Genomic DNA, 12,404 nt, shown 5'->3' with positions numbered 1-12,404 from the left:
GAAGGTGGTATATAAATGTAATTAATAAACAAATTACTCAGGGGAACACCAAAGAGAGCAGAAAACACTGTAGAACATTGCTGGGTGAATTAATAGAGTAGGGGGGAAAATAAATATCCTTTGCTTTTTTTCAGCTGTTACTGAACCACTTTCTCTTTTATTTTATGGATTCCTCTCTAGACCGTATATACCTCGGGCTCCCCTACTGGGAATTCACCAGCAGCAGACTCCCCTCAAGCAATAGAGTCCATTCTGCATCCTGTGTCTCTCCCTGTCTCTCCAGGGGCCACCACGGATGCCCCCATCACACCGACACCAGAGCAGGTAGGTTCAACTTCAGCATAGTAGAGATGGGAAGGCCTGGAGGGGGGCAAGAAAATTGGGGGGGGGGGCCTGTTTTTTCCCAAAGCCATTTTTTTCCGGGAAAATTGAAAACAAAACAAAACAGTTTGATATAGTTTGAATATTCCACACACTATTCCAATTTTTCTGGGTTTTTTCTAGGCCTTTACATCTCTACACTACAGTGTAGTGATATTATTGCAATACATCCAGCTTGGGGGGTTCTGGCCCCCCCCCCCCACATGTTCCACAAGTCATTCGATTCCTCATATGGAGAAGTGACTGTTTCATTAAAAGGAACCCTAGTTCTTCCATGGTTGCAAGTTCCACAGTTACAACAGTAATGAAAATGTGCCTGAAGGAGCAGTGTCAGAGGTCTCGTTTGTTTAGCAAGGGTATGGCCAGGTCCTAATACACACACACACACACACACACACACACGTATGTATACACAGATACACATCACAGGCAGCAGGATGGGGGAAAGCCTGTCTCTGGAGAGATCAGATCGTACTGGGCTAGGTCAATCAATAGTCTGATAATACAAGGTAATTTCCTGCATCCTTCTCTGAGAGTGGAAAGTCCAGCTGGACTTAATGGGTGTATTTGTGCTTTCAGATTGGGAAACTACGCAGCGAGTTGGAAGTGGTGAATGGGAATGTGAAAGTGATGTCTGAGATGCTCACGGAGCTTGTGCCAGGACAAGCTGAAACCTCCGACCTTGACCTGCTCCAGGTAAGAAGCGGCTGCAACACAAGTTTGCCTCTGCTGCTGTGAGTTAGGACTTAATTTGGTTCGGGCCAGCAAGTGCTGAGGTGGGCTTAGCTTATGCCGACAAAAATAACCCATCATGCCAGTGACTCGAGCAGTAGGAACGGATTTTTAGCCCGGGCTGGTTACTAGCTGCCACTTGTTAACCTAGACTGTTTGGTTCAGTTTTCACAATGTACGTTCTCTTGCCATGGGTAGGAGCTGAACCGGACATGTAAAGCGATGCAGCAGCGCGTGCTGGAGCTGATCCCCCGCATCCTCAATGAACAGCTAACAGAGGAGCTGCTCATTGTCAATGACAACCTCAACAACATTTTCCTGCGCCACGAACGGTATTCCCATGCCCCTCCCCTGCTCGTTCCCCTGCCCACACCCCCTTGCAAGCAAAACAGCTTGTGTAAGCCTTCCACCTGAGCTCATCTGCTCACCTCTCTCTTTCTCATAGGTTCGAACGGCTCCGATCTGGCCAGCCTGCTAAGGTGAATGAGTGTTCCTTCCTTTTAATGCATGCTAACAAGGTTTTTAATGATCTTTTGAAAGCCACCCAGAGTGGCTAGGGTATAAATAAAAAATACTATTATTATTATTATTATTAATGTTTCTTAGAAGGGTAAGATAGTAGCACATTAGAACCAAGGGGCACAGTCCTCAGTGTGGCGGATTCAGATATTTTGTCTTGGTGGGGCTGATTCCATTATTTCCAAATTTCTCAGACTTTTTTTGGGTGATGAATGCTGTTTTAAATTTCCTCAGTTATTCAAAACTCGTGGCCTCCCAAAGCAGAACCACACTGGGGAAGCCTGGCGAGATGGGTGGGGTATAAGTAATAAATGATGATGATGGTGATTGGTTAGAAATGCTGTGAGAATAGTTTCAAAATAGCGACGCAAACTTTCTGTCTTTTAAGCAGCTAAACAATGCAGAAAATGCAAGCAATTTGATTGATGTGGAACCTAATGCAGTAGAAAAAAAACCAGAAGCCGCCTCCACGCTCTCATCTCAGCTTGCAGAAATGAGTGAGTAACTTACTTGTGTCCCTTCTGCTGTGTGGTTTCCTTGTCTGCCCCCTACCCCAGCCCCATGATTCTGGGAGCCACTAGCTCACCTGTCTTCTAGCTTCTGTATCTTTTCTTCTTTATGTTCCCTCAGTCCTTGCTTTAAAAACTTCAGAATTAATTTAATATAAGGTAGCAGAATCAATCATGCCGAGCCAGCAAATGTATGCTGATGTTCATAACTTACCCTGATAGCAGCACTTAGGATGAGTGGGTTGGAGGGAGGGGAGAGGTAGTTTACAAAGGAGGCATGGCTCATGCAACCCTTCATAAAATTATTCTTATCGGCAAAAAGAAATGAAACCTCCTGTGATCCTATTTTCAGACAGTTATGTTTATCACATTATGCTTTGCTGATCTGAACGTGTGTTAGATGTTACCTTGTTCTTGACTTTTTGCACCTTTCAGATCTGGGTTCTGGCAGCGTCAGTGCAGGACTGCAGTCCCTCAACAATTCTGGCAAACTGGAGGAAGAGTTTGACATGTTTGCACTGACCCGAGGCAGCAACTTGGCCGATCAGCGCAAAGAGTAAGTGACAGCACCTGCTGCGGCAAATTAGGTGTTGTATACAAGAGTTGTATGCTGGCTGTTCAGGCTTAATAATGAACGTTCATTCATTCATACTCAAAACAAGAGAAGTTATGCAGGTTTGCATAATGTATAGAAACAGAGGAATTTGGCTTTCGGTGCAAAATATGGTTTATATCCATGCAGAATTTTTATTTATTTTTTTCAAAAGCAGGACTTGTTTTGCTAGAAACTATGGCCCTCTGCCCTTTGATATTTTTTCCATGTGATTAAGCAAATAGATAAGTCCTAAATTCTAGTGTATCACAAGTAGGAAAAGGAGAAACTGAAATCAAGGGTGCTTGTAGGATGAATAGTATGTTTAATAAGAGATACCAAACAAACAAGCTTGTACTCAGCAGGTGTAGCTGAAGCCCGCTAGGGACTTGAGTGTCAGTGCAGAGCCCTTTGGGGACAAATAGTTTCTATTTCCAGTGAATTGCTGTTAGATATTTTGTTTTCCAAACTGTGTTGGCTCAGCCCTGCTTATGCCCAGTTTTTCTGGATAGGAAAAAGCCTACATGTTTGTCCCTGCTCTTTCGCCAGCTTCCATTTCCCTTTTGCAGGGTTGCTTGTAGTGCAGGAGTGAATCTTCCAACGTCACACCCATCTTTGATTTTCCAGTCTGAATGTTCTTTGGTGGTGGAGTTCAAGAGCAGACTGTCTGTACTGTTTAAAACCCTGGTCTTTTAGGAGACTGATTTGTTTTGGTTTTGTTTATTGCTGCTGTTGTTGTCCATCCCCACCAGAACTAATGAAGGCAGACTTGAGTTTTTTATTAGCACTTAAACTCTCTCCACTACTCTTCCCCCCCCCCCCTTGTCTGTTATGTTGTCATTCTCTAATGGCTTCCAGGAATTTTAGCAGCAGTGAAATAGATAATTTATTGTTAACAGCGTGGGCCAAACGGAGAGCAGAGCTGTGTTTCAGTGCTGCAGATAATACTCCAGGAGAGTAAACACCAGCCATACCCAGTACTTGCATTTTGCTTCTTATGGTTGCCCATGCTTGTAGCCTGGAAAAGGAGACAAACCTCATCTCATGATGCACACCTACTTTACTTAGCATTGCTTCTTTCCATTACAGAATTCATATAATTTTTATATTTTGCTTTAGTATTTTGTTGTACAGTCCCCAGAGGGAAATAGCTATTGTGGTACTAAGTAAATAAATGCATTTAAAAAAATTCTCTGGGGTAACCTAGAGTGAAAATTTCAAGTTTTTGGAATTTCCCTTTCCTCCTTAGTTTTGAAAACATATCTCACACATACAAAAATGACTTGAACTATGTGGGGAGGGGGAGTTTAAAGCAGGGAATGAATATTCCTGTAAAGAGGAGGTTTGCTTTCCCCTGCACCATACATTATCTGTATCTTAAGTCACATACCTTGTTTGCTCCTGCTGTCCCAGCCACAATGATCTAGATTTCTTGAGAGCCGAAATGTAAGAGTAGGCCAAAAGTTCTCCAATGAAAACTTTTTGAGCAACTTGGCAACAATTTCAATGGTTCACATCCTTCTGCTCACATCCTTATGCCTTATTTCACAGCCACCACATGGCAGTAACAGCTGAAGCAGTCAGTGTTCCTTCTGACAGCCACAGTCTTTTCCCCCAGAAGCCTCTTGACATGCTATACCATGATGTACCATTGAGCTGTGGGGATTTCTGGGAAGAAGGGCCATCAAATGTTTTCCCCAGAACGCTTCCCCTGTGCAACAGGACATCATGGTGGAACATCAAGGGGATGAGGAATTGATGGCCAGTGACTAGTGAGTGGATCTTACCTTGAAACATTCCCCATCTCCTTTACTTCCCACAAATAGGATGAGTCTGGCACTTCAGCTAAACGCTACGAGAAAGTTCCTGAGGCCAATTTCACCTCAGCCATGAATTCACCAGTTGGCTTCAGGGCAGCCACTATTCTCACAGCCACCCTTTCCCCCTCCACCCCAAATCTGCAATATGGGGTTAATTCTAATTGCAACCTATCTTTCAGGTTGGCTGCCTGAAGGATTACTGGTTAGAATTATGCAGAGCACTCTGCATGCTCAGGAAGTAGTATATAATGCTAAGCATGGTTATTCTGTAGAGGACTTAGGTGTGGAAGATCTGGTCTTTTCCATTGTACTCGGCAAATCCGGCCTTGTAGTTCCAAAACCCACAGATGCGTCTGAGGGAAAAGTCCTAGGCTTGGTAATGCAAACCTGCAAGAAGCCTTTCAGTGACCCCTGCTGATTGTAGAAACAGATGTTTGTTTTGGGCATGTGCGGTTACGCTTGAGCACGAAAGGCACTCCACCCCCAACACTTAGCAAACCGGGCTGGGAGCCAGCATCCTTCTAATTGCTGTTGCTGCAGCTCTTTCTGCCGCTGAAAGGGCTTATAATTCTTGACTCACAGATTGCCCTCCCAAAGAGCCAGTCGAGCACACCAGACACAGGGAGAAGGATGCTGTGAGCCTGTGTACCAGGCTGTCCGAATGTTGTTCTCAGCAAACGGTTTGCTGAGTGCGGAGTGGAGTCGATTTTTGAAGAAACAAGGCAGAGAGCGAGAAGGCTGGAAGCAGCTGATCTTATGCTGAAACCCAACCTCTTGGTGCACACTCCAGCCACTCTCCTCCCAACCCTGGAACTGAGCGCTGTTAACTTCTCCAGCAAAACCTGATCCTCCTGTGACGGCTGTGATCATTCCGATAAAGAGGCTCCTTCTATTTATTCCTCTTTCTCCAACTGGACTATCTGCTTCCTACTTTTAACTTTCTTGCCAGCAAGCCATCTCAGGACTGTCTCTTCTACAGCCCCTCATGCTCTCCTGTGCCTTTTTTCCCCTCCCTTCCTGCGGCTTCGCTTCCAGACCGAGACCCTTTTTGTGGGCAACCACCACAGCTGGCTCCTGCGTCTTCCCAGAGCCCCATGAACATCTGTCTGCAGACTTTCTGGCAGCACCTCAAACCCTTCTTGCCCTTCTGCCTCATCAGCGGCATGGTGGTGGCACTCTACTTCATCCTTGACGCCATTGTGCACAGCGGGCCCTTCACGGACGAGCTCTTTTTTGAAAAGTTTGAGCAAAAGTGGCCCAACCCCTTGGCCCCAGCAGGGAACGGTTCCCGGTGACCATGGGAGGGACAGAGACATGGCTTGGGGGAGCTCACCACTGGGATGTCATCGCCCAAGGAAACTTTGGCCTTCCTGTGTAAGAAATAATCTGCATAGATTGGAGGGTGAGGGCAAAGGATGGGTGGAATGGTCTTGAAACTGAAGGTATTTCTTGCAGGAAATGGGGCAGTCGTGATGTTTGCAGAGGTCTTGTTGTAGCTGTGCATGCACTGATTAATCAGAAACAGTTAAGTCTGTCCAAGCCCATCTGCACCGCATAAGCTTGCCCACCATGTCTCCTGAAACAAAATAGAAATGTGGAGGGATGTAGAATGTATTTTAAGGGCCTGTGCTTAGGTAGAACAGAAGTGCATTCATGTTTATGTGCATGTCACAGTTCTGCAATAGCGCAGAAAAAGTGCAGAATGTGACAAGGAGTGCAGAATTTAGTTTTCTGAGAATCCCAGCTTTCTCTTTTTTCCCCCCCTTTTCATATATAAATGGCACTTTTCTAGTCCCTGTGTCTAAAAAGCTCTGCTTGAAAGCATGGAGGCAGTGTTTGCAGAAATCTCAGGAGGTGGAGCGGTGGTTGGGTTAAAGCTTCGGTGTCCTCCATATTTCCTTGACTCCGCTCATAATTAGCAATACCAGACAAAATCATGCAAGATTGTAAAGATCACAGCATCTGTTGTACAAAATAAGAGAAGTTATGCATATGTACTCCATTTGAACACTATAGGGTGCAGAAATTTTCTTGGTCCAGAAATTGGAATGTCTGGACCAAGAATGTTCTTTTTAAGTTGTTGTTGTTATTCCACTTACTTACTTCTACACACAACTCTAGATGTGTGGTGTATATTAGCAATGAAGGAGTTGTGTATGGTCTGAGTATCCTAGTATGCATATATATAAGGGATAATCTCTATTTATAGCCTATCTCTTAAGGTGCATGATAGACACATATCCTTATATCATTTTACCTTCCTTCAAACCCTTGAGGGCAGCCCCTCTTTATGTTACAGGTTGGGATGGAGAGAAAGGGCTTGCCTAGAACCACTTGGTACATGGCTGAGCTTGGGTTTGACACCAGCACCAAGGCTAACACTCACAGCGCTAGGCCATGTTGATGAAATCCACAATAAACTCTCCCCAAACTCATGGAATATTGGTGCAACTTTAGGGCTTGTCCCTGTTTCAATGGGATCTCTAACTAGGCATATATACATGTGTGAGCTAAGGTAGTATAATAGCAAAAGCTTTGGGTATAGATATAGATGAGCCATGCTAAAATCCACTGTTCAGCCATAATGCTCACAGGGCATCCTTTTGGGCAAGTCACTGGTTCTCAGACTAACCTGCCTCACAGGGATTTGTTTATTATTTGTTTATAAATTGCATTGCTCACTCTTTCATGCATTTGAGCACTCATGGCAGCCAAATAGATAATCGTCACATTTGTTGGGATTCGTAAGTACAACTGAGCCATGTTCCGCTGGTTCAGACCTACTTCAGAACGGGCAATGTCCAGGTTCCACCACCTGGAACCTGAAAACCTTTTATAATGCTATAAACTTTTCCATGGCTGTCTGTGACTATTCACAACCGCTCCCCTGCTCTTGCCCTGGTGCTCTTTGTTTCTTTCTCTGTTTCGTTCCATCCTCAAGCGATCCCACCCAATCAGCATCACATATTAGACCCAATGGCATCACGGTGCTGCGATTGATCCGATTGGGCTATGAGCTTATGACATGAAGGGCAAAGAGTGTCCATTTAGAAATAAGTCAGTACTTCAGATAATGATCACTTAGACTATCCTAGCCCATTAGGGCTCTTGCTAGCACATGTGCATCCAGCCTGAAAAATTGCTGAATGGTTAGTAAGTGGCCTTTTGATATTAACATTTTCACAAAAATTATCCCAGCTTGGCCCTGCTGTCAATGAGAGAGTGTGGGGTTGACGTTCACCAGATTTCAGTCATTCTTCCTTATGACAAAGGATGTAAACGATCCTGTGTACGTAGGAAAAGCAGGATCCCCAAGCACATCCATTTTTTATATCTAGTTTAAAAGAAGATTCCATAGTGCATAACCTTCAGTAGCTTCTCTGCTTGGTTTTTTTGTCATTGACCTGTTTCTCTCTTCCAGGGTGAAGTATGAAGACCCTCTGGCCAGGCAAGGACTAGCTGGAGCCTTGGATGCCCGGCAACAGAACACAGCAGCGGTGAGTTGCTAACTATAAAGATATTCCATGAGCACTCAATGTAAAAGATGAGCCCCCTGCCTTCCCAAGACGTCAGCTGTAGGTCCATGTATACCATGATGCCCTCCATATGGGGTTTTTGGGGGACTACAACTCCCAAAATTCCTGACCATAGACCATGCTGGCTGGAGCTAGTGGGAGTAGGACCTAGGTCATTGCTCACTCAGTTCATCAGAGCAGCTTTGTACGTTAATTACATAGTTTCATGTGTTTTCCTATCTCATTAACACCTAAACATGGACTCACACATCTCCCCTGTCCCCACAGCGGTAGTGGCAGAACATGCAACTGCACACTATTAAATCATAAGTACCTAATTGCACAGCACAAAACAACAACAGCAAGCAAGCATGCATGCATCAGCATATCAAGCAGTTTATTTAAGAATTCAGTACATACAGAGAACTAGTAACCTTTTGAAACAATTCTCGGTCAGTAAGACGAAAAAGTAAAAATAATTATAATTCAGTAATACTCCAGTCATTTTCAGTTACTGCTGATGTGTATTATGGTTCTGAGCTGTAACAAGTTAGTAGCAGCTATCAAAACGCAAGATGTAAAGCCTTAAAAGCCTGCAACTAAATAATCATTTTAAAATCACAAAAATACAGTAAAAATAGTTTTTTGGGGGGTGTAATTTCTAGGGGATCCACCCAGGGGCTAATACAGAGGTGGGGGGCCTTTTCCAGTCCAAGGGCCGCATTCCATCGTAAGAAACCTTCCAGGGGCCACAAGCCAGTGATGGGATGGTCTTGCAGTGGTGGGACTAGAGGCAAAGGTGGGCAGACCAAAGGATATGACTCGTGCCATCATACTGTAGACTACATTCCAGCCACACAAAATTAGAGGTTTCTTTCCTCTCTCTCTTGTCTCTCTGTCAAGAGATATTATTAAGCCACTTGAGAAGGGTGTGGAGCAGTCTGGCAAGGAATGCAGCCGGATTAGCCCCTGGGCCAGTGCATTGTTAAGTATATGAGGTTGGACTAACTATGATCACACAGGCTTTAAAATCCTGCTTCCTTTCAAGGTCTGGGTTAGAAGGCTAGCAGGCCATCCTTCTTCAACTCAGACCTTCCCATCCATAGGGAAAGAAACTGGTTTGGGATTGTACACCTTTCTGTCCCTAGAGGCAATGCAACTATATCTTTGTGGTCATAAGCCATGAGCTCAGTTTGGGGTTCTCCCGCACTCTGTTTGTGTCTCAACAGAAATGGGAAGGAGGAAGGAAGTTTCCCAGCTCTCTTTAATTTGTAGGAGAGGGGAGCTGAGCTCTTGAGCCCTTTATCCTGGGAGGCACCTGCATTTCTCCCTCCCCTGCCCCACATTTCCCACCTTTTCCAGCTGCTTTGAAAGCAAACTCTCTCTCAATTAGCCAGAGCCAGGTGCTTCCACTGATGGAGCCCCAATTGCAAACTGGATGATGCGCCAAGGAATGGTGAGAATGTGTCGCTGCCAAGGAAGAGCAAAATAGAGGCTGCTATGCAAGGGTGCGGTGTTGGCTGAACAGTGTGTGGGGACAGACATCAGAGAAAGTAATGTGGCTGGGATGGAAGTCAAGCAACCTCTCCCAGTAATAAAATCCACAGTCCATAAGGCTTCATGAACTGGACAAGTCTTATTAAGACAATGGAAGAAAACAAGGGACCGTTTTTAAGCCTTACATTCTCATCAACATAGTGCAACAGTGCAGAATATTTTCTCCTCTAAGGGGGGATTCCCTCGGAGGAAAGTAGTTTGTGGCTGCATGCCCAGAATGAATGGGGCTAAAGCACGCATATTTATGTACATCACATGCTTTATGTCTGACACACATGCCTCTACTTTGCCCTCCTTTTTGGGCACTGAGAAAAGAGCTCCTTCATCAGCACACAGAATTGAAACATGGCAGTCTGGCCATGAAGCCAGTTCAATGCCGGTTGGGATGGGGACATATATTGGAGTGCCAGAAGTAAAGAGAGGCCTAGCTAGGCTTGCCACGTGTCATGAAAACTCCTGATATGTCCTGGCTTCCAGGTGTAAAAATGGCGTTGGGGAAATTTTGCCCAAGCGTCAAAATGTAAGGGAAAACACGGACATATGAAAAAGCAGTAGAAACAGGTCCAAAAGCTTAACATCACTATTTTGGGGGGAGGTCTCCCCTTCTCCTCTAAAAAAGCTCAACAGCAATGCTTAACAATTTGGGGGGTCTTCCTAAGAAAAGCTCAACAACCTTGCGGGTGTCAGGAATTTTTGAAATCTGATAATCCTAGGCCTGGCAGGCTAGAGATTTTCCATTCCTGTGTTAGTGGGATAAAAACTGAACTCTGAATCCATTAGCATAACTCCCCCCACCCAGCCTTTTTCAGCTAGCTTCACAATCCAGGGATCTGTACCACAATTGTACAAGAAATATCCATGATCCGTTGCTGTCTTTTCCTCCTGCACTGGAGACTAGAGATGTTTCTCCCACCAGGTGAGAACATCTATGGGATGAGAGGTTTGTACTACTGGCCAGCTCTTAGGCTGCCACATCACAGAAGGGAGCTCATGCATGACACACCATTTTCCATATCCTCCATGCAGCACCAACCTTTCAGGATTCTGCCACTTTTGCTTATTTTCTCCACAACACCCAATAAGAGCCAGCTCAAGGGGAACTTACACTAGTAAAGTGATCAGTATTGGGCTGTCTGTCATTTTGATTTCTGCGGTTCCAAATTCAATATATACAGTTGAACTGGTGGAGGGAAATAGCTACAGGATTAGAAGACCCATTGAGATGCTTTGTCCAAGGTGTGCCCACACACTGTACCAACTGGCTTGTGTATGCCTGTCTTCCCCCTGTCCTGGAAAGCTCTTCTAGGAATAAAGGAGATATTGGTTTCATTTTCTTAAATTGTGCCACTCCATCTCAAACCTTAGCACATCTCCAGTTATGCTAACCAGTCTGATGGAGAGCTTTTACCTTGGCAGAGGAAAGGTTAGGCAAGAATAGCTCAGGCTCTTGAGAAATGGCTTTAAAGGGATCTTTTCTTTCTTGGGTGAGATGGAGTCTGACATTTTGCTTTTACACTTTTTCTTTGATTGGGAAGCAAACTTTCCTACACTTAATAGCAAGAAACCGCTTGCTTTTACTTCTCCTTAAGGTAACCTATGGGAATTACTAGTTCTCTTCTGTGCTCTTGTGCTCTCTCTCTCTTTTAAGCAGAAATTCCTTGTTGCATTTAAAGATCTGTGAATTTGGGAGATCATCTAATTGCTGACAAGGGCGGGGGAGAAGAAGTTCTTCACAGTGAAAGGGAAAATCTCACTTTTGAAAATTCACTATTATGGAGATCACTTTTTTCACCTTAAGCAGTTTCCCATAACTTGGGTTAGCACAGGGTCCAATTTTGGAAGGAATCATTGTAGGAAGTAATCCTTTCTCCTTGCCATACCTACCTCTTCCTCATTTCCTGAAATTACAATGTAATTCCAGACAATCCAATGTGTCACACAGGCCCTTCCCTTCTGTTTAGGATGAAGACAGAATTCTGTTAGACTGCATATGCAGGTTATTCTCAGTAGCAATAGCTCAGCTCTTCACCTAAAATACCAAAGAATTTATGCATTGCCTTCTGTTTCTTTTTTTCAATAGATTTTATTAAAGTTTGGAAAAAAGTATACAATGGTTAATATCAAATAGCCAAGAAACTAATCTAAATAAAAATACACTCCAAAAATAGATTGAAAAGAAAGAAAAAAGGCCAGGGGAGGAAGAGAAAAAAAGAAAAGAATAGAACTTCTGATTCTTCGTCTGTCAGCTATATATAGAAAAATATTCAAGACATCCACTCCAGGATAACGCCCAACAATTCCTCTTTCTATAAACCAATAATTTCTTCAATCCTCATGCAAATCCACTTCAATTCTTTTTCATGCAAAGGAGTTTCCAATCTATAGTAAATATTGACAATGATTTTTCTCTTAATTGCACATGTCAATTTCACCCTCTCAGCTAATCCAATAGTCTTAGCGTGGCCTTTTGTTTCCATGGGTGTTAAGATTGTATGAGATGCTTTCCTGAGTCCCACCAGGGTCCATAAAGTGATAATCCAGCATTTGGTTCCAGCCATAACTAGACGTCTGCTGCTGACAGTTCACAAGCAGAGCATATGAAGGTCATGGCCATTAGCTGCTCTTTGTCTCAAACAGAGATTATCTTCCATGAAATTGTTTTAAGCAACTTGAAGGTGGCATGCTGGAGATGGGCAGGCACATTCAAGTACCCAAGATGCAGACATCCAGGAAGGCAACCTCCAATGCATGCCATCCACTGAAGACAGCCAGGAGTTCA

The 12,404-nt window shown here is 44.1% G+C and overlaps 1 protein-coding gene across 5 annotated transcripts in view; it reads left to right on the top strand.

Annotated features, from left to right (window-relative positions):
* Positions 1 to 12,404, top strand: part of TOM1 (target of myb1 membrane trafficking protein) — a 31,050-nt gene that overhangs the window by 14,621 nt on the left and 4,025 nt on the right. For 3 of the 5 annotated variants that reach the window (XM_028745925.2, XM_028745930.2, XM_028745928.2), the window contains exons 6-13: positions 181 to 324; positions 961 to 1,077; positions 1,312 to 1,445; positions 1,559 to 1,592; positions 2,021 to 2,129; positions 2,577 to 2,697; positions 7,975 to 8,050; positions 9,462 to 9,524. In XM_028745925.2, coding sequence (XP_028601758.2) covers positions 181 to 324; positions 961 to 1,077; positions 1,312 to 1,445; positions 1,559 to 1,592; positions 2,021 to 2,129; positions 2,577 to 2,697; positions 7,975 to 8,050; positions 9,462 to 9,524 — 798 coding nt within the window. The remainder of the gene's footprint in view (positions 1 to 180; positions 325 to 960; positions 1,078 to 1,311; positions 1,446 to 1,558; positions 1,593 to 2,020; positions 2,130 to 2,576; positions 2,698 to 7,974; positions 8,051 to 9,461; positions 9,525 to 12,404) is intronic. The other 2 variants (XM_028745926.2, XM_028745927.2) reach the window with 2 other exon arrangements.

The sequence above is a fragment of the Podarcis muralis genome, chromosome 10 (assembly GCF_964188315.1).
Source record: "Podarcis muralis chromosome 10, rPodMur119.hap1.1, whole genome shotgun sequence".
NCBI classification, from domain to species: domain Eukaryota; kingdom Metazoa; phylum Chordata; class Lepidosauria; order Squamata; family Lacertidae; genus Podarcis; species Podarcis muralis.
Note: the sequence above shows the minus strand (reverse complement) of the source record. Positions and strands in the feature narration are given on the sequence as shown.